The 21,412-nt window shown below is 38.7% G+C and overlaps 3 protein-coding genes across 3 annotated transcripts; all 3 read left to right on the plus strand.

Moving 5' to 3' along the window:
* Nucleotides 1–1,317: 1,317 nt before the first annotated feature.
* On the plus strand, nucleotides 1,318–3,941 carry LOC141824978 (L-gulonolactone oxidase 2-like). The gene is made up of 4 exons (XM_074712334.1): nucleotides 1,318–2,358; nucleotides 2,682–2,937; nucleotides 3,030–3,197; nucleotides 3,271–3,941. The coding sequence occupies exons 1-4, from the start codon at nucleotides 1,318–1,320 to the stop codon at nucleotides 3,939–3,941; spliced, it is 2,136 nt and encodes a 711-aa protein (XP_074568435.1).
* A 954-nt stretch (nucleotides 3,942–4,895) lies between these two features.
* On the plus strand, nucleotides 4,896–9,051 carry LOC141834061 (glycosyltransferase BC10-like). The gene is made up of 2 exons (XM_074721513.1): nucleotides 4,896–5,564; nucleotides 8,124–9,051. The coding sequence occupies exons 1-2, from the start codon at nucleotides 5,049–5,051 to the stop codon at nucleotides 8,775–8,777; spliced, it is 1,170 nt and encodes a 389-aa protein (XP_074577614.1). The 5' UTR covers nucleotides 4,896–5,048; the 3' UTR covers nucleotides 8,778–9,051.
* Nucleotides 9,052–11,893: 2,842 nt separating this feature from the next.
* LOC141831121 (uncharacterized) lies at nucleotides 11,894–21,360 on the plus strand. Its single transcript, XM_074718552.1, has 17 exons — nucleotides 11,894–12,226; nucleotides 12,777–13,139; nucleotides 13,228–13,368; nucleotides 15,562–15,694; nucleotides 15,772–15,885; nucleotides 15,986–16,059; nucleotides 16,129–16,203; nucleotides 16,307–16,399; nucleotides 16,486–16,546; nucleotides 16,630–16,962; nucleotides 17,382–17,508; nucleotides 17,689–17,788; nucleotides 18,314–18,383; nucleotides 18,460–18,606; nucleotides 19,374–19,469; nucleotides 20,226–20,542; nucleotides 20,888–21,360. Exons 1-17 carry the CDS (start codon nucleotides 12,152–12,154, stop codon nucleotides 21,095–21,097), a joined length of 2,529 nt encoding a protein of 842 aa, XP_074574653.1. The 5' UTR covers nucleotides 11,894–12,151; the 3' UTR covers nucleotides 21,098–21,360.
* The last annotated feature ends 52 nt before the right edge of the window (nucleotides 21,361–21,412 follow it).

The following is a 21,412-nucleotide window of genomic DNA, read 5'->3' on the forward strand; positions in this document are numbered from 1 at the left end:
GGTCACAAGGTACAGTCCCGAACAGAGAGAAGGAGATTACACGTCAATAAGCAACAAAGTGTGATTCTTTTTTGGTGGACAAGGCGAATAACCTCTCTCTTACTGTTTTTTTTTAAAAGAGAGAAGAATTTATCCATGCAGGTTATCAACTAGATCTTGTTTGAACTCAGTATGGAAGAAAATTGCCATTTGTGAGACAAAGGATCCTTAATCCAGGTAGGTGCTTAATCATATTTTCAATTATGCTGATAAAAAAATTCCTGCTTATGAAAAAGATACAAAAACAGAACCACAGACACGAAGCGCAAAGAGCCACCTGATCGAGTATCTTTTTAGTTAATCCGTTTGCATGTTGTTTTTTTTTAATAAGGTACTTATTTAATACTTCTATTTGACTATGTAAATGTTGTTTTTGTTAATCGATATGGTGGAGATAGCCGTTTACCCATGATATAAGTCAATAGTCATGTTGAATTAAAAGTCAAAGTCAAAATGAGCTTTGGTCTAGACAAGTTGCGTTCAGGCTCGATCATGACAAACTCAAGTTAGGTTGGATTGAGCTTGGAATTAGATTAAATTGGGCTTTAATCCAATCAACCTCAAAACATTTCAAGTAAATTCAATTTGAATCGCATCTAGATATGGTTTACCCAAATTATAATTCAGCTTGCTAGTTGCTAAATCGCCAATCACCAAGAGAGATGTTTCTCATCAACTAAAAAAAGAGTTTTTTGTGAACTTGACTCACTCTTTCATTGCATATTAAAGGTAATATGTTACAATATCAAAAGAAGCAATCTCATAACTTTTTACTCACTTTACTTTTCTCTATTTATTCTTTCATATTTTCTCCGAGATTTGACTTAAATGTCAAAAAGGCTATATTAAAGTTCACTCTGATATCCTTCTAATAACTTCCTTGAATCTTTGTAAACATTTTATGAATTTTTTTTTCTATTTAATATCCCGAGTGCCGACGTGAAGGCAATCAACCTATTTGAAACCTGACCTAAAGACAGTCGATCTACTGAAGTCGATTTATTAAAGTCTGACCCAAATTAAAGAGCATCTAATTTAAAAAAAATTGAATTAATTGGTATACAGTCAGTCAGAAATATTTAATCATGGTTACTTTGTCGAGTCATCCCATCCTTTAATTTCGAACCGGATCATTAATATTTTAGGAGAATTATTAGCTATTTGATTTGGATAATACTTCTATTTTTAAATTCAATTATATTTTTAACAAAATTTCAATTAAATACCAACATAACACACACCTAATTCTAAAAAGCCTTAGTTGCCTAACATTACGTCATGGAATACCGTCCTTCCTTTAACGTTATGCGCCATAATTTGCATTGCTTGTCGAGCAAACAAGTCCCCAAACAAAACGGGATCGAGCTAATTAAGACTGAATGGCAAGTTAGGCTCAAACAACGCATGTGTAATATGACGCGGTTTCCGTCAAAGGCAAGCATGGCTTTCAAATGTAGGCCTGGAACAATCAAGAAGAAGATCAAGCCTTCAACACACAGCGGCTCATGTGGAGTTTATTTATACATGGAGAAGGAACTCTGCAAACATGAACTTCGGCCTAGCCGCCTTGGTCACAGTGATCAATTTACGGCCGGCATGAGTACTCCGACGCCCACCTCTCTTCCCCTGCCATTCTCCACCCTCCCTGCCCCGCTTCTCCTCCTAGTACTCCTCCTCCTCCTCCTCCTCGTCCAAGGCTCACCTCCGGGGCCGGTCGTCTTGTGCCAGTCCGGAAACGCTAACTGCACCCTCACCAACGCCTACGGCGCCTTTCCAGATCGCAGCACCTGCCACGTCGCCTCCGTAGCCTACCCCTCCACCGAGGAGGAGCTCCTGCGCGCCGTCTCTGACGCCGCCGCCAAGAGGCATCGCGTGAAGGTGGTGACCGTGTACTCCCACAGCATCCCGAAGCTGTCGTGCCCTGCCGGCCCCGACCGACGGCCGGGCCTCCTCATCAGCACCCAGCGGCTCAACCGGACGGTGAGCACCGACGCGTACGGAGCCAGAATGACGTTCGAGGCAGGGATCACGCTTCGGGCGCTCCTCGACGCGGCGGCGGCCCGGGGGATGGCGCTGCCGCATTCTCCGTACTGGGAAGGGGTGACGCTGGGCGGGCTGCTGAGCACCGGCTCCCACGGCAGCTCGGCAGTCGGCAAGGGATCGGCGGTGCACGAGTACGTGGTGGGGATGAGGCTGGTGGTCCCCAGTCCTGTCCCATCGGCGGATGGATACTACGCCAAGATCATGAGCCTTGGCGAGCATCATCCTGATCTCTTGGCCGCCAAGGTTTCTCTCGGCGTTCTCGGAGTTATTTCTCAGGTATATACTTAATTAAACTAATTAGTAATTGTATGTATTCATATAATTTTTTTATCGATTATTATTCATTTCGATACGTCATGCGTAATCAGAGCACGTGCGGTCGTTACTTGATATCCAAAAATAAAATGGCGTGTAACTTTTGTTTGCCCTTTTCTTTAAAATTTCCATGTATACAATGCCGTCAAACTTAGAATAATTCACATAAATAGAATTTCGTGTATACTTGTAATAATAATAAATTTGCAAATACAACAACATTATAATCTGCTAGCTGTACGTGTTAATATTCATTTGTGGCATGCAATTAACTTTGAACTCAGGTGACCCTCCAATTAGAACCGATGTTCAAGCGGTCCGTCACCAACAGGGTCGTCAGCGACGCAACGTTCGAGCAATCCATCTCGTCCTTCGCTGCCACGACGCCCTACGGCGACATCATCTGGTATCCTTCTCAGGCCATCGCCGTCTACCGAGACGACTTCAAACTCCCCGTCATCACCGAGGGAGAGGGCAGAAATGATTTTATAGGCTTTCGACCTCAGTCCGCCTTCTTCATCGCCTCCACACGTGCCGCAGGTCAGGTCGCACAATATATATCTAATCACAATTCTTTCCTTTCTAGCTAATTAATTAACTTTACGTAATTAAATAGCTAATAAATAAATAAGAAAAATTCGCGGAAGTAATAGGAGACACAAATAGCAAATGTGTGTTGTCCAAACTACAAGTACAGACTCTCATTTCGCTCGGAATGGGCTTCAGAAACAACGGCGGCGGCTCGCATGGCTTCACCGGTTATCCGGTCATCGGAAACCAAAGCGACATGCAAAGCTCAGGCATGCATTAATTCATTAATTTTGGTTTTCAACTTAATTAGTCGTAATCCTTAACTAATTTAATTCTAAACAGGTTCGTGCTTGCGGAGCGCTGAGGACGGCCTTCTCACGGCCTGCGGATGGGACCCTCGTCTCAAGGGACTCTTTTACTACCAAACCGCCGTGAGCATCCCTTTCGCCAACATCACCGATTTCGTCGTCGACGTGAAGAAGCTCCGCGACGCCAACCCCGGTGCGCTCTGCGGCCCCGACCTCTACTTTGGTTTCCTCATGCGCTTCGTCCGCAACTCCACGGCCTATCTCGGCAAGACGGAGGACGCTGTCGACGTCGACATCAGCTACTACCGCGCCAGAGACCCGCGGCAGGCCCGGCTGCACGAGGGCGTGCTGGAGGAGATTGAGCAAATGGCGCTGTTCAAGTACCGTGGGTTGCCGCACTGGGGGAAGAACAGAAACGTGGGGTTCATCGGGATGAAGGACAAATTGGGGGCGAGGTTGCAGAAGTTCTTGAGGGTGATGCGCAGGTACGATGGCGAGGGGTTGTTCTCCTCGGAGTGGACGGATGCGGTGCTGGGATTACGAGGGAAGGAGGTTGTTGTGGAAGGCGACGGTTGCGCTCTGGAAGGCCTTTGCATTTGCTCCCGCGACGAGCACTGCGCGCCGGAACAGGGTTACTATTGTGAAGAAGGCCAAGTGTACCAACAGGCTCGCGTGTGCCGGAAAATCACGGAAGACAGAAATTAATGTGATCGCCCGTTTATTAATTAATTTGGTGTGTTAGCGCATTAAAAAATGGCAAACCACAGAGAAGCAGCTGCCAAGACTGAACATCCAACCAACGACAAAACAAGGCAGAGATGAACATAGATATGAAATAGCATATGGTTGTTATTCCTGGCATGTTGAAACTACAGAAAGACATCAGAAAAAAAGGTATTATTTATAAATTATAATATATCAGCAAAAGTTGTATATGTCAAAATAAAAGTGCATAAGTAAATGATAATCCCCTCAACACGCATGTAATCTAAGCACTCAATAATATACTTGCAGTGAAACTCAAAACGTCCATGTTTACCCACCAACTTAGCCTTATGGGAGTCACGTTAGTCCCAGCCAGCTAGCGCCTAGCGAGAGTTGTGTTTATCCTCAACGAGTGATTCTTGCATTTGAAGGCAATCTACGTACGTCCCATTTGGATCGAGTTCCAAGTACAAAAAGCTCTGAATGCTGCCAGAAGGGTGGGCCCACATTGGATTAGCGATTATTTCGAAGTAGGCATTTTTAATTTATTTCTGATTTAAAATAGAGTGCGAATTATGCAAGAATATGCATGGCAGCCTTTGTTCAGCAGCAATTGGCCTTGTGTTTGAGCGAGTTTGATCCAAATAAAAAAAAGTATTTGATTGCTTAGGGAGAAGGTAAGATATTTTTTGAGATTTTTAAAATGCAAAGGATTTTTTTAGTGTTTTCTCTAATATTTTGTTTGCGTTTCTAATGTAATATATGTATATGAAAGTTCTGGAGAAATTAACTGACAGCTTATGTATGTATCACTGTAAAGCTTCACCCCGCCCAGCCCAGCCCAGCCCAGCCCACCTCTTTTGTTATAGAGGGCTCAATGCAGTTTCGAATTCTTCACATGGCAGAAGCAAACATCCGTTAATGTCCTCAGTCACCGTTCACCAAGAGTTTTCCCCTTGCTACATTTACTTCACAGTCTACCATTTTTGTACAAATCTTGGAGTCGCGGCTTATTCTTCCATCGATCTGGAATCCTGTACCATTGCTAAATTTTTCTCCACCTCGTCGATGCTGAATCCCTATTTTTAACACTGTTATGATCTTTCGATGATGCAACCGAGGGTTTCCTCCTCCGACAATGTCAAGGAGTTGGCGCAGGCGAGAGGATCCGCCTCCCAGCCCCGCGCTTCCCCTCGGTTGTTCCTCAAGATCATCCTTCCGGTGCTCGCCCTCGCCGGCGGCTTCTCGGTTTTCGCCATGTACTTTACCCGCCTGCAGATTGGGTTCCCGGTGGCAGGCACCGCGTTCCAGCCCTGCGTCGAGGATACGGGTGCCCTGGAGCAATGGATCCGGCCGCCGTCGGACCTGATGCACTCGATGAGTGACGAGGAGCTCCTGTGGCGAGCGTCGTGGGTGCCCGGAGTGAAGAGGTACCCGTTCAAGAGGGTTCCCAAGGTCGCTTTTATGTTCTTGACAAGGGGGCCGCTGCCGCTTTCTCCGCTCTGGGAGAGGTACTTTAGAGGGAACGAAGGTCGTTACTCGGTCTATCTCCATACACATCCATCTTACAAGGCCAACTTCACCTTAAACTCGGTTTTCTACCGGAGACAGATCCCCAGTAAGGTATTCTACTATCGCTGAAGTCACGATTTAAAACTGAACTTTGTGTTATTCTTAACTCGCTTGTCTCTTACTATGAACCTGCTTTATGTTTTGTTCAAATTTAATGTAGATCAGTTATTTTTCCTCTAAAAAATTATGTAAAAAAAGTTGTAGATCATCCATCACAAATGATTGCACTTAGCAAACAGTCTTTGGAAATATATTTAGATGATGCAGCACACACATTTCTAAAAACACTTACTTAATGCTACTTACATAGCAAGTAGATATGCTTTGCATTGTTGGTGTGGAAGGACAGAAAGGTGAAAGAGACGATAAAGTAAGAGTTATTTACTGGATCAGTCCTTCCATTTTCTATTTTTATCTGATCATGTCCCTTTTCCCCTATTTTGTCTAATCATACCCTATGGATGAGAGTTCTCCTAACTGTCCCTAACCTGCGCCCAGATTAGTCTGCCAACTGAATTGGAGAGACGAGTGGGGTTTCCTCTTTCCAAACAGCCTGTTATTGATTATTATATCTCTTCTCTCGTTTTTGACCAAAGCTAATGCTCTCCCTTTTTCTAACCAAACAATGATGAAAAATCAAAAGTACAATCCTCGTTCAAGGAGTCAAAATAGTTTTCTTCAAGTTGGATAAGATAGTGATGTTAATGGGAATAGACAAGTATTACGAGTTGGTACATCTCATGTATGTGCTATGCAATGGACATACCATTTGCATATGCTTTTGAAATTTTGATTCCATGATTATATTTTGGGTTTTCTAGGACATTTTAGAATGGGATGATCAAAATGCATTTTAAAATGAAGTCACAAGTAATATTTTGAGTCAAAATGAGTCAACAAGCTAATTTCTTTAAGTTGAGGAAATATTTACTCCAGTAAAGTAGCATCTGGGAAGAAGTATGTGATCCAATTTAAGGAAGTATTAACTTCTAATACTGTCTAATATCAAATACATGACCCTTTTTTTAAGCTTTAGCTACTGTCGTAGAAGTTTCTATATTAGTAATTTCAGTTGGAACACATTGTTAATCAAAAACGATGGGTGTAGATGTGGAAAAAGATCATAACAGGGTTCTTTCTTATATTTTCAATTTTCAACATTTGACACTGTCTAGTACTATAAAAACAGCTAAGCAAAGCTTATATCGTTTTTTCTCTACGTGGAGGACATATTAGCAAGTTGATTTTGAGTAGTGAGAAGTGGAATCCTTAAGGAAAGTCTGTCTTGCATGCTCAGGCCAGCAAAATCCATCTACTCATGTCCTGTGTATTAATCAAAACTTTAGATTTCCTGCCTTGGGCTCGCTTGACATTATTTATCATCTAGATCAGAAAATAGCACACTTGACTGGACATTTCTTTTGGGCCACATCCTCTCACACTGTGGTAGTTGGTCTTCTCCAAAGTCATTACCCTCCTATTTTAAGATTACTATGACTTGAGGTTGTACTTCCTGCTGAGATAATTGTTTCATTTACAGTTAGTTTTATTGTGACTAGGAACTTTTGATCAACTCTGTGATAATGCAATTCCTACTAATAATCCAAAGTTGTGCTAGAGAGCAAACAAGCATTCATTAATTGCTTGTGAAATATTGCAGTTGAGTAGACAAATGGCATCTGGAGAGGGAATCTTATTAAAATATTAGGATCAGTGCAAATGCACATACGCAAAAGGCTTACAGAAACACTTGAAGGACATTGACTGATGTTGTGACTTGTAACTACCATAAGATGATTTATTTAGAAATGATATATATTTTTGTGAGTGTTTAAATGAGTCTGGACTTGGAAAAGAGCAATTGTGCTTTGTGTCAGATATGTTAAGAGGTCATTACAATCATGATGAGAATTCATTCAACTATATTATTATATGAAATTCGAGGGTAAGAATTTGCCAAGACCATTCTAAGTAGGTGACGATGCAAGATATTTTGGTGTGATTCAGTCGCTGATCTCACAGGGGTCGTGTCTCAGTTAGTGATCTCTCATGGTGAGAAGATAAAATATGAGAAGCCTTAATGATTAACAATGGAATGAGTGTCTCTTGCATAAATTTCTACGATAATCTGTTCTTAAGACACATGCAAAATATATCATGTACTGCAAGTAGTTAAATTAAAACTAAAATAAAATGGCATTTCAAGACCTTGGAAGTAATATATTCTAAATCAGTCTTTTTTTTGTTCCCTATGATTATGCGTTTAAAATTTGTTCATGAGTAAAGGCAAACAAAGATGTACTTAGCTTCTTGGATACATGGAGCTTTTCCCGATAAAATTTGGCTTCTTCCGGATTTGATCCTAGGGAGAGATAATCAGTTTCAGCTTCTAGCCACAATGTATCATGTGACTTGTGCACTTATTTGAGTACGTTACTTAACAATATAATCATGCGAAGTGAATCGTCATTTTTTACTGTGGTATAATTTAATGTATTGCACAATTTATTTCAGTTAACTCTTGTTTTCCAACTTGTATGTTGTTTCCTCTTCTTTTTTTTTTTTTTTTTTTTTTTTTTCATTTTATTGATTTGAACATCTGTTCCACAGGTGTCTGAGTGGGGGCAGATGAGTATGTGTGATGCTGAAAGACGGCTCCTTGCAAATGCGCTACTTGATTTATCAAATGAACGGTTCATTCTGCTGTCAGAGTCATGCATTCCATTGTCAAATTTCAACATTACCTACCAATACTTGATGAAATCCAAGTATAGCTTCATTGGAGTGATTGATGATCCAGGACCATACGGACGGGGCAGATATAATCCAGACATGGCTCCAGAAGTAAACCTTGAGCAATGGCGCAAGGGGTCTCAGTGGTTTGAAGTGAATAGGAAATTGGCCGTTACCATAGTCAAGGACACCGCTTATTATCAGAAGTTTGAAAGGTTCTGCAGGCCACATTGTTATGTGGATGAGCATTACTTCCCCACCATGCTCACCATAGAGTCACCCCATCTTCTGGCAAACAGAAGCATTACTTGGGTGGATTGGTCAAGAGGTGGTGCTCACCCAGCAACCTTCGGCAGGAGTGATATAAGCGAAGCCTTTCTCAAGAGTATTCGTGATGGGCAGAACTGCTCATACAATGACAACCATTCACCTCTTTGTTTCCTCTTTGCAAGGAAGTTTGCTCCAAGTTCAGTGGAGCCTCTATTAGAATTGGCACCTGCTTTGCTTGGATTTGGTTTGTCGGGTAAGTAGAATGGAGATTTCAGGAATTGTTTAGAAAACACTCTTAGTGTGAGATTTTCAAGATATTTATTAGTGAGAGAGTCCTGTAACCTAGTGTTGTTAAAACGGCCAATTAGGCCAGACAAGGCCCAAGCCCGTCAGCCTGGCTCGGCATGATCTATTAAGAAACGTGCTGAGCCTGGCTGGGTTGCTGCCGGCACGGCATGTTTGACATCTCTACTGTACAAACTTATGACCTAAACTTATCCCAATTTCCGTGTATAGATTACAAATTTTAGCACTATTCATGTGATTTGTGTTTCATTTTCATGAAACAAAATTTTTCATTACATCAGTGACTGCTGCACCATCTTATCCCCTAGCTTTTGATCCAATGTCCTGAGTCCTAACTGCTTATAGTGATCAAGTGCTAGTAGACTCCTCTATCGCACCTCAAGTTCAAAAGATTTTGCTTAAGAATGCTTAATCGAATGTTAGGACTATTGCCATTTATTAATCAGTTGATTAACGATGGAGATATGCAGCTTATGTTGTAGAAAGAACCATCGATATAAAGTTGAGGCTGGGTTCACTCGGACAGTCAGGAGAGGAATGGGAGGAAATCAATACATCAATTTACATGAGTAATTCATGATTCATGTATGATTTGATGGTGTTTATTTTCCCTTCCTTACTTTCCCGTCTATCTTTTCATTCAATGATTACTCCGGCATTATAGCTAACAGAAGCAAATTCTGCTTTATACAGGTTGTTGTAAAGCAAAGAAGATGGACGCACCTCCATCTCCATGATTGGGTCATGCAAAGACTATTAGATTTTTATCAAAATATATTTTGAAATAAAAATAATAATAATTTACTTAAGTAACGAGCATAAACTCATTTACAAAACAACTTAATTTAAATTTTAGATATAAAAAAATATTAATATTGTACTTCGAAAAATTAGAAGTTTATAATGGTAAAAAATTTATATTAAAAAAAATTAGAAGAGTAAAAATCTTTAATTAGAAAAGATTAGAAGTTTAAATCTTTGATTTTGAAGTAGAAAGTTAATTTTTAAATCAACCTACATTTTTAGTCTTGACTTTTGGATGAACATAAATTATATAAAACAGATTACGATTAATCTTTTCATCAATATACACTTTTTAAACACAAGAAAAATATTAATATTCAGTTAAAATATTTAAAAGCACATAATTCTATTTTAAAGATATTAGCGATTAACAACTCATCTTACGTGTAGAAAATTAGTAAAAATGTAAACAAAGTTGATTTGATTTTTACAAAGATAGTCTAAGAACATTTTTAGTTATTCACAGTTAGGTCGACAGCAAAAAATACAATTAACTAAATTAATTAGATTTGTCAATTGGATTCATTTCGGTACCTTCTTCTAGTGCTCATCCTGCTCCTCTGTTCCCCGGTTCCAGTGGATGCTTCTCTTCCCTGCACAAAAGCCTGGTATATATGCCAATTTGCGGTACTGTCTTCACTACCACTTATTTACGAAATCAGGGAGACAATTAATATTTATTCGAAGCTTAAACTTCAGCCGAACCGATCGAGTTCAGTTGCAGAAGGTAACGAGGCATGTGTTTCGTTTTCCAACTTTTAGTTGGTGGCCGTCCCAACCATAATTTTCATCATCTCCCATTGTACTGAGGTTGGTTTTGCGAGAATGACAGTCTGAAATTTCATTGGGATAACGCGCATCTCTTGGCTTGGCTTTTCTTTGTCCTCTTCTTCTCGGTGGTCCGCACTGTCAACTACTCCAATACACAATTATGCATCCACACTGCTTTTACCTTGTAGGGCGGATCCAAAAGAGTAAACTCCTGGTCTGTTTCCCCTTGGATTCTTCTATACGGATGGCCTAAATGCTCGCCCTTAAAATTTTCTGACTGGTGCTCTAGCGGTTCATGCACCTTTTCAGTACCATCCATTCTGGCAAAGTTGGCGAGGTGACAAACACCCACTCCTACCTCAGCATCTGCTTTTGATGAAAGAACTTGTTAAAGGCCACAATGCCCTTGCCATTGTGATGTTCATTTTTAGCAACTTGCTGCAGTACGCACCTTTATAGCTATATCATGAGGCGACTGGCAGCTGAACTTTGCATGGTGCATGCATGTTTGTCAACCCTCAACGTCCAGTCCAATCGATCAGCTGCATGTGTCAAACCAATTAGAAGTTTAGGCGAAGAAACTAGGTGTTGGTTTTAATTTCAGGTGAAGAAATCAGGATTCGGTAGGCATCAGACCTCCTCAGCGAACTTACTTACGTCCCCATTACTCCAAGACAATTTACATTGTTTTCTCATAAAGCTGCCTGCCTTCGTTCTTCCAGATGACCAATAACTTGCAATCGTAGGCGACCCAAGTGAGATTTGTTCAACTATGTGAACTGCACTCCACCCACCAAAAATTTGTTAGTGACAAAGCATATTTATAATAAGCACGAGTACAAGTGGTTTGTTTTCCTCAAGGTCCTATATATTGTAGATTATGATCTGTCGAATCTTTTATTCTTCTTTAATTTCTCCAGTTGACTGTGCCTTGCTGCTAACTTAGATGTATATCAACTCCTTTTCCTTTTTGAAAGGAAGAAACAAGATAAAAATTAATTACGTAATGAGATGATTAAACGTTTTTAGTACATGTACAACTAGTTTAATTTATAGACACACTTAACTTTCATGGAGCCCATTTCGCCTATGTTTGTTGAGCATTTAATGAACAAATGAAGAAAGTTAACTAAATGGATTGCTTAAAGAACACTACTGTCAAATTAATCTTATACTGGATTTCATTATTTCCATAATATATATATATATATATATATATATATATATTTATTATAATTAAGAAAGAGCAGTAAGTTATTATAGATAATGAGATGTTAATTATGAGACATGACTGCATTATTGTTAAATCATCCACGATAATTAATCACCTAATGAGTAATGGGATAACAGCTCAATAGCGTCGTAGCGGTCCGTTATTATTATTAAAACGTGCTTTGAGATTGTGAAATTTGTTTATTTTCCTAGTGGATAAAGTTGGCGACTTGAGTAAAATAATTGCTTACTTTTTGCGAGTTGAGGGCTACAGCCGACCGTCTCCTCTGACCTTCCCCTAAACCTCGCTTCTCCGCTCCCGAGTTCCGACCGACGCCCGTCACATTTCGACCTCGGACGCCGTCGCCGCTCGTAATGGCGATCAGGAAGCCATTTGGAATTTCGTGATTTTTGTAGAAAAGGATAACTAGTAGCTCCTTTTGGCGAGGGCGGCGAAGCGCCGCCTGTCGTCGTCGGCGGTGTGGATGGGCGATGTCTTGGAGGTTTGATGGAAGTTGCTCCTGTAATTTTTGAGTCGATATATGGAGGTGAAGCCTTCGCTTCCTCGTGGGGTCTTATCGGTTGCTGCATTTCGTGGGTTGGTCGTGGCGCTTCAGGTACGCTAGTTTGGTCACTTAATCTCTGAGATTATTGTAGTTTTAGGAACTTTTTACGCTGTGGGCGAGAAGGATACCGGATGAACTTAATCGTATTGAGAATTGGGGCAGCCTGTTTGACTTGCTTCGTGATCCTGGAGAAATTTGTCAATGTGGTGTAGGAAAGAGATTGGTTGGGTTTGGGTTTAACTGATTGTTTTTGCGGGAAAGAAACTGTCTCCCTGGATAGTTTAAGTCCTCCCGTAGTATCTGATCAGAGTGACTTCGGTTACAGCTAGCTGTTTCGTTCGTAGATTGCATTGATATCCTTTGCCTTCCTGATTTTTTTCGTATTGTTTCTGCTGAAGCTTAATCGACTTCCTTGTCCTTTGGGAGAAACTGTCTTTATTTTTTTCTTTTATCGGATCACTCAACTCTGTTGAGAACCTGTAGTGCGATCCTTTTGGTATCTTGGATACCTTCCTTTTCAACTGCTTAATATTCGTTTTTTTCTTCCAATACGTTGTCTTTAAGATAATTTTGCCAAACACAAAATCACCCTGCTTTACAGATAGTATTGCTCCTGGTGAGTATTGGTGGCACTGCGGCAACACCTCAAGACAGCAAGCCTCAGCTTGGGCAACATTCTGAAGTTTGGGAGAAAGATGTTTATCGCACCCATTCATGCATCCATGATGACATACTGCACCAGAGGCGGCAACCTGGAAGGAAAGAATACTCAGTTACTCCTCAAGTTTACCGTGAGTCCAGTATGTCAGATTCAGATGTACATCGGGGAAGAACTTTGCTTGACATCTCTGCATCATCTTCAGCACAAAAGAATGCAAAAAAGCCTATCCGTATATTTCTAAACTATGACGCTGTTGGGCATACTTCTGACAGAGATTGTCGAAATGTTGGAGATTTGGTAAAGGTAATAAGTAGCAAGTATATTATTTTCCAACTGTGCACTCAGGCCTTCAGTTTTCCTGGCATAAATTAGTCTTCTCTGGTATTGTCAGCATGGTGAACCTCCTGCAGCATCAATTCCTAGGATTCCCCTGTGCAATTCGCTAAGAGATCAACCAGTATTTGCAGATTGTTGGTACAACTGCACTTTGGAGGATATTCCAGGGGAGGACAAAAAGAAACGTCTTCAGAAGGTATTGTTTTAGCTACTTCATAAGATGTTCACTAAACTTTAGGACTTTCATCCCGGAAGACTTAAGATGCAATTTGATGACATCTTGAACTTCAACCTAGCCATATGGCTACTATGATGGTTTGAACACATTTAGTCAATTGTCCAACATTCTTTATGTCAATTATGATGGATTGTGAACCAAAATTAACATGATACACTAGTGGTGCTCATATAGTAAGTGATGGGCTAGTTGTATGGCTCATTGGCCTTTATAAGCCTGCTAATTTTTTCCTGAGCTTCTGCATTCTAGTCACATCTCACATGCCTCATGTTATTAAGTTAATCTTTAGGTTCTCTTATTAGGTTGAGTTATTAGAATTCATATTTGAAGGAATCTAGTGTTAGTTTTGGGCAAAGGAATGGGCTACTTGTAATTGGAGAGCTGGCAATTTCCATTGGAGATACATGCCAATACTAAATGTTTTAGGGTATAGAATTTGGGCCTTGACATAGATGTCAACAGTTAACCAGTGAACATGATGACATCTTGGTTTATCCCCACATCTGAAGTCTGATGATTGTCGATCCTGTTGAGCCTACCAATATTATGTTGTTTTCTGGACTCACATGGTTGAATTATTTAATTAAGGGTCACTTCTCTTATCATGTTCAATAAGCATACTAATAAAATTAGATGGAAACTACATCAAGGCAAAAGAGTAGGTTGATGTAAAAGATAATACATTCCATCAGTTTTAATGCCATTTCAAACCATAGGAAACGTCTTATTGAATGTGGCATACCACCAACGGTCTCCTTGTTGTAGCAAAGCAAGCATGCTTGCTCTTACAATGAGAGATGCTGTTTTTTTAACTACATCTTGCTCATCTAGATGTCAAAATAAGAAATGATCAACTTTTTGAGGATTTAATGCTTGCTTAATAAACTATTTGAATCAGCAACTCCTGAAATTTGTATTATTATTTCACTAGTGCGAATTTGGTGCAACACAAGGATAAGTAATCTCATATAGAGAAATAAATAGTTTCACACACATAACAGAACTCATGAAGAGGAAATTTATTAAGCAAAAGATGACTAATATGGGGACTAATATCCCTTATAATGACTCCAACTCAAATAAAATTGGAAATAAATTAAAATATTTTTGGAAAGAGTGATCCTATCCTAAGAGGGCTCAGTCAAACTTTGAACAAATCTCCTATCCTCTAATTATCAAAATTATAAAATCAAAACTAACAAAATTAACTTGTTCTCCTAGATATATCAAAATAAATTTTCACAAAGTCTAATATTGTTAAAATTTAAATTCGAATTTGCATTAGGATCCTTAAGATTTAGCGATCAATGTTGGATAACATTTATTGGACAATTTCATCCTAAGGTTATGAGATTTATATAAAATAAATATTCTAGTTTTGTTTTTATTTGCTCCACATATTATTTTGTTTTGGATGAATTATCAAATTATGAGCGTAAGTGGAATAAAAGAGATTGTAGTGGGGTAATCTATATCTATCTCTGTACCCTAAGAAAGTTTCTGAGATTGCTTCTATCTGTTATTTCCTTATTTGTAATAAGATGTCTTTTATTTTATGGCATCATAAGATTTTAATGTAGATATTGTTTCCATTTTTATTGAAAAACTGCAATAAAACTCAAATTGCTTGACTCAATCAGATTTGAAGATCTGACTTAACCAAAATACTGGTGCAATATATATATATACACACATATGTATGTATATTATATAACTCCAAAATTTTAGACCAGATCCCATTGTTCACAAATCATAGAATTGCAAGCATAATGGTGAAATAGGATACCCTTTAAGGAAAGAAAAATAATGAGATGAACATTTTTTAACTCATGGTCAGTTTCCCAAAGTTATTCTTTGAAATTAAAATTTAAAATTCTATTGTCAGCTATACAAGAATCTGCACGTCCATTTATATATAGTAAAATTGGAAATCTAGAATATAGTAGTAAAATTCAATGATATGTAAACCGCTTGAAAATGGTTGAAACTGGTGAAACCTATTCAAAACTAACATCTTTGTCTATTTCATTCATTTGACCTCTTTGTAGTTTGAACTTGGGCACAATTTCATTCTAAATACTGGTAGTTATACTCAAATTTCCATTTTGGAATTTATGTTTAATGGTTTTTGTTCATTAAAATGTTAAATAGGCACTTGGCCAAACTGTGCAGTGGTTTAAAAGAGCTTTAGCTATTGAACCTGTCAAGGGGAATTTGCAGTTAAGTGGATATTCCGCATGCGGACAGGATGGTGGGGTGCAAATTCCCCGTGAATATATTGAAGGTATCTATCCTCAAAATTCTATATATGCCTTAGTTTCAGTTTAGGTGTCCTGTCTTCAGTTGCTCTATACAATGCAGATGGTGTTGCTGAGGCAGATCTGGTTCTCTTAGTAACTACCAGACCAACAACTGGCAACACTCTTGCTTGGGCAGTAGCATGTGAGAGAGATCAGTGGGGCCGTGCAATTGCAGGTGCTATTTATGTAACAATTCTTCTTGTCATTCACAAACTTCTCAGTGATTGTTTGAAATTAAACTATCTCTTTTATTCTTAACTTTATGCATTTTGTAGGCCATGTAAATGTTGCACCTCGTCATTTAACTGCTGATGCAGAAGCATTGCTTTTGGCTACATTGATGCATGAGGTTGGTAGGTGCTCCACTAAAGAGGTTTACGACATATGGTTGGTAACTGATGGGAATCACACTTCGTAGGTTATTCATGTCTTGGGTTTCGATCCTCATGCCTTTACACATTTCCGCAATGAGAGAAAAAGAAGGCATAAGCAGGTGTGCTTTTCTTGCAGCTGTTAATAATTTTAAACCTATTCTGTTATTCTGTACCAGCAGCTCTCTACCTTTGATATCCATGACTCCCTGTGTCTGTTTTTAGGTCACTATACAAATTAGGGACGAAAAGATTGGGCGCATGGTCACACATGTTGTCCTACCTCGAGTTATTATGCGTGCTAGATATCATTATGGTGTAAGCTGAAGTTTTGGGAATCCGTTTAGTTATCTGAAATTTAAGATTATGCTTTCTCTTACTGTACAATTTCCATGTTATGCCAGGCATTTTCTGAAAACTTCACTGGTTTGGAGTTGGAAGATGGAGGAGGTCGTGGTACATCAGGTGCTTTTTTGTTCATAAGTACTGTTAGTTTTCCATTAGATGCCACTAAACTGGTGTGCCAATGATGCAAAAACATATGGCAGGTTCTCACTGGGAGAAAAGGCTTATGATGAATGAAATTATGACAGGATCTGTTGACACAAAATCTGTAGTTTCACAAATGACATTAGCTCTCTTAGAGGATAGTGGATGGTACCAGGCTAATTATAGCATGGCAGAATGGCTTGATTGGGGTTGGAACCAAGGAACTGAATTTATTACATCTCCTTGCAACCATTGGAAAGGGGCATATCATTGCAACTCTACACAGTTGTCTGGATGTACATACAATCGGGAAGCGGAAGGGTACTGTCCTATTGTTAGTTATAATGGGGACTTGCCAAAATGGGCTCAATATTTCCCACAGGCTAATAAAGGTATGGTTGGATTCTATGAAATTTTGATCTTGTCTGTAAATGATGTTCTTGATATTTCATTGTCACATATAATAACTAAATTACCAATTAGTCATGACATGGATCTTGTCTCACAACTTCTCTTGTGCACTGAAATATAAAACTTGAAGAGAAATGATTTATACATAGCATAATAGATCCACATGGTGTTTACTTTCGGATATAGTGTGGCCAACTTCCCTTTGTGGATGACTTTATTTTGTCATTATAAACCAAATTAATCCTTTAATATATAACATGTAGTACAAACTTCAGTATTATGTTTTTCTGTGCCTTTTACCCTTTCCACTTTAATGAAGGTGGACAATCATCTTTAACATGTAGTACAAACTTCAGTATTATGTTTTTCTGTGGCTTTTACACTTACCACTTTAATGCAGGTGGACAATCATCTTTGGCAGACTATTGTACCTATTTTGTTGCATATTCTGATGGTTCATGTACAGACAGCAATAGTGCAAGAGCATCAGACAGGATGTTAGGTGAAGTCCGAGGATTTAACTCCAGGTAAGATGAACAATTAACCAATATTTAGTTGCTTGTTATTTTTCTTATTGGGAAGAGGTTTGATAAGCAAGTGCATCAAAATAATTGGATAAGAGATAAATGATTGAAGCATTTTAACTTAGATAAACTTAGACTTTGAGTGTATTTTTTTCATCTTCTAATATGCCACATACTCGTCAGATGTATGGCTTCTTCATTGGTGCGTACAGGCTTCATTCGGGGATCTATGACCCAGGAAAATGGCTGTTATCAACATAGATGTAGCAACAACATTTTAGAGGTAGATTATTCTTTATATTGCATATTCTTTCTTTTATTTGCATTTCCTTTCTTTTTGTTTGATTCTTTATATTGCATATTCTACCATTTTTGGAAGAGCAGTAAAGATATGGAACACCGATATGTTATAGTTCCTGTGTTATGGACTCATTTAAGTGCATAAATGTAGGAGTACGCCTCAAAGACAAATCAAAGTAGCAGAGGATGAGCTGTGGCTATATCTTCTTTGTTATCTTAATATATTGCTTGTTGGTCTTTTTGCATATTTATGTATACGTGGTTCCTTTTGTTGATGCAATTCCCAGTATTAGCATTATTATTATACATGGTTTTGTTCAGTGGTATAAATCCCTCCAATATTTGTTTATTTTATTAACATCAGCATGGTTCCTGCAATGATTTTTTTGTTCGACAAACTTGTTTAAATAGTTATCATATATGTGTTATTTGATTGTTCACATATGACATATAACCTGTTTTTTTATCATTTGCAAAAAAAAAAAATCTTTTGTTTTTTTTTGTCTAGGTTGCTGTGGATGGTATCTGGAAGGTGTGCCCTGAAGCTGGCGGTCCTGTTCAGTTTCCTGGTTTTCATGGTAAAATTCATTTCTGTGCTTTATCATTCCATATAATAACGTTCATGGACACTTATATTCGAACTTGATGTTGCAGGCGAGCTGATATGCCCTCCATATGACGAGTTATGCCGCCATCTGAATGTAAATGGACAGTGTTACAACTCTTGTAGTTTTAATGGTGATTGCATTGATGGGAAGTGCCAGTGCTTTCTAGGGTTTCATGGCAATGACTGCAGCAAAAGTAGGTTTTACATGGTTATGTCCTTTTCCTCATCCAGTTACTAGGAATTTAATTGGCTAATGAAGAGCTCCAGTAGTTTAACTACATTTGTGTCCATCTCAACCACATGATATTTTCAACATCTTAAGCCTGAGTAAAGCTTCATATACTGCGATGTCTTGACATCCATACCAAGGATATTCTCATGTTTACTTTATATTTATTCAAGAGAAATGCTTTACAACTGCATGATTAAGCTGTAGTTGTCAAATGACTGAATTGTGTTTTTCCTGTGAGCCATGCTTGTCTGTTCCCAAGTTTGAGAGAAAACTTTGAGCACTAGTTATGCAAATCCCATCTCATAATTCTGAAAAGCTGAAATAAGTACCTTTTGGAGGTAATGTAGAATATCATTACCACTTATTTCTACTGAATGTGTACAGTATCCCACCCTAGCTTCAATTAATTGAATATGCAACTTCTTCTGAGGCAGCAATTAATTGAATATGTTTTACTGAACGTCTACAATATTCCTCCCTAGGCTTAGTGAGTCAATTATACAACATTACAAAACTTATGCTTAATAGTCATGGTTCATTGTCATGCACTAATGCTCTGGAGCAATCTGATGCATCTTCTTGGGCTTTTTGGTTAAAATACAGCTTCTGTTGCCGTGCACACTATTGTGGTCACAAGATCATGATATCCTTAGTACTTGTTAATGCTAATTGTTAGCAAATTTTACTATGTCCATACTTTTCCCTTAATAAACACTGCTTCCTGTGCAGAATCATGTCCAAGGAAGTGTAGTGGACATGGCACGTGCCATCCAGATGGCATTTGTGTGTGCAAAAGTGGGTGGACTGGAATTGACTGCTCTACAGGTAGAACTTGCCTTTATTTTATGATCGTGAATTCTACTTTTCAACACTAGTTGCTAATGCCTTTGATAGCGAACATGGTTCAAAAAGCATATGGGGGCCAGGCTGTAGATGGTTGAGTCATTACTTAGCCGATATGTTGTATGCTAATGCATAAACCAACATAGCCTATATATTGTATACTAATGCATAAACCAACACATGCAGTTCATATTAAATAAACATCTAAAAATACTTTTATTGATAGCACAGTTGTACAGTGCAATGTTTAAGTTTACATCCATAATATTTTATGTCAAATTCGTATGAAAGAAAATTTAAGACATGCCATATATTATTTAAATGATTGATCTACCAATTACATAAATGATACACTTATAAAGGATAAAGCATATTATAAATATCAAAATGCATAGAAATATTAAAAGGATTAATGCATACAATTACTAGTGTTTATCTATATCACTAAACCATTTTACAAAAAACTTCACTTGTATTTTTTTTCAGTTAGCACTAGGTATCTAACTCTTAGAACCGACAAAGCTTCACTAGATTGATCCATATAAGAGAAAATTTATGTATTATTGTACTCATCTTTTGGTTGGTCATTCTAGACACTGCTCATCCTTCCCCTTAGTTGGATCATTGTGATTTATTTTGAATTCATCCATATTTGTGATGGCACAGATTATTTTTCAAAACTATGGTAGCTGTAGTGAGTGAATATAATAACTGAATTGCCAATGCATGTTTTTTCAGCTGTATGTGATGAGCAGTGCAGTTTGCATGGAGGAGTCTGTGACAATGGTGTCTGTGAGTTCCGCTGTTCAGATTATGCAGGTTATACTTGTCAGAAGAGCACAAGATTGCTGCCAAGCCTCTCTATCTGCAGTGATGTGCTAGCTCTGAACATTTTTGGACAATACTGTGCACCGAATGAACCCAGCATAGTGCAGCAGCTAGAAGCAGCAACAGTAATGCCTAACTACAACAGATTAATGCCAGGCGGACGGACTCTTCTTAGTATTCTTGACAATGGCTACTGTGCAGCTGCCGCAAAACGACTTGCCTGCTGGGTATCACTTTTTCTTTGGACCTGAAAAATGTTTTAAAAAAATTTCTAGTTCTATGCCGGCAAAAAAGGATTTCAATAAATTCTATTAATCTACCAGTAGTTTCAAAAAGGAAGAGTCCATTAAACCTGTTGATTCAGATATGTTGCTCTTAAAAACAGACTTGATATATCATTTTTAACACCAGTGCTTACTGGGCCTCACCTACTGCTAAACTCTTCAATTTGATTCAATGCAGTTACTGTCAAGTATTAGAAACTGACAATAATCCATCTACTTGGCTTTTGCTCGTTTCTGTTATCAGTGGCACTGGAAATTTTAGTTTAATTTTGTCTTTTCCTGTCACAGATCTCAATCCAACGGTGTGACGATGGAGGCAACAGACTTCGTGTGTGCCACTCTACGTGCCAATCATATAATGCAGCATGTGGAACAAGTCTTGACTGCTCTGACCAGACGCTTTTCAGTACAGAGGAAGGGGATGAACAGTGTACAGGCTACGGTGAGATGAAACCTTGGTGGCTAAGACGCTTCAGGAGGCCCTACTCACAATACTAGTTGGCAATTGTAAAGTTTTTATTTTTATAGTATTTTTTTTCACTCATTTCGTTTTCTCATCCCCCATTTTTAAGAGCAGCAACGTCTGCATTTTGTTTGTCGGGGACGAGGTTCCAATTTCACCCGGCAAAAATAGCCCTGTAAAGGGATTCATGGGTGTTTCTGATATACCAAGTAGGCTTTTTCGAAGAATAAGCCGGAAGCGATGCAGTAATATTTGAACAACACTATGTACATTGGAAGGAGTAGGAGATATTAGTTAAATTTACTAGTGTATTCATGTACCTATTCTTATCTTTTTGGTTTTACTCTGTT

The sequence above is a fragment of the Curcuma longa genome, chromosome 1, assembly GCF_044706935.1.
Source record: "Curcuma longa cultivar G26 ecotype Majalengka, Jawa Barat chromosome 1, ITB_CL_G26_1.1, whole genome shotgun sequence".
NCBI classification, from domain to species: domain Eukaryota; kingdom Viridiplantae; phylum Streptophyta; class Magnoliopsida; order Zingiberales; family Zingiberaceae; genus Curcuma; species Curcuma longa.

Excerpts from the sequence above, each read along its gene's own strand:
- LOC141834061 (XM_074721513.1), top strand. The coding sequence starts at position 5,049 with ATGATGCAACCGAGGGTTTCCTCCTCCGACAATGTCAAGGAGTTGGCG. Across the intron at positions 5,565-8,123 it reads GGAGACAGATCCCCAGTAAG|GTGTCTGAGTGGGGGCAGAT; the intron begins GTATTCTACTAT and ends TCTGTTCCACAG.
- LOC141824978 (XM_074712334.1), top strand. The coding sequence starts at position 1,318 with ATGGAATACCGTCCTTCCTTTAACGTTATGCGCCATAATTTGCATTGC. Across the intron at positions 2,359-2,681 it reads TTCTCGGAGTTATTTCTCAG|GTGACCCTCCAATTAGAACC; the intron begins GTATATACTTAA and ends CTTTGAACTCAG. Across the intron at positions 3,198-3,270 it reads AAGCGACATGCAAAGCTCAG|GTTCGTGCTTGCGGAGCGCT; the intron begins GCATGCATTAAT and ends AATTCTAAACAG.
- LOC141831121 (XM_074718552.1), top strand. The coding sequence starts at position 12,152 with ATGGAGGTGAAGCCTTCGCTTCCTCGTGGGGTCTTATCGGTTGCTGCA. Across the intron at positions 15,886-15,985 it reads GTGGGGCCGTGCAATTGCAG|GCCATGTAAATGTTGCACCT; the intron begins GTGCTATTTATG and ends TGCATTTTGTAG. Across the intron at positions 18,384-18,459 it reads TCAGTTTCCTGGTTTTCATG|GCGAGCTGATATGCCCTCCA; the intron begins GTAAAATTCATT and ends TTGATGTTGCAG.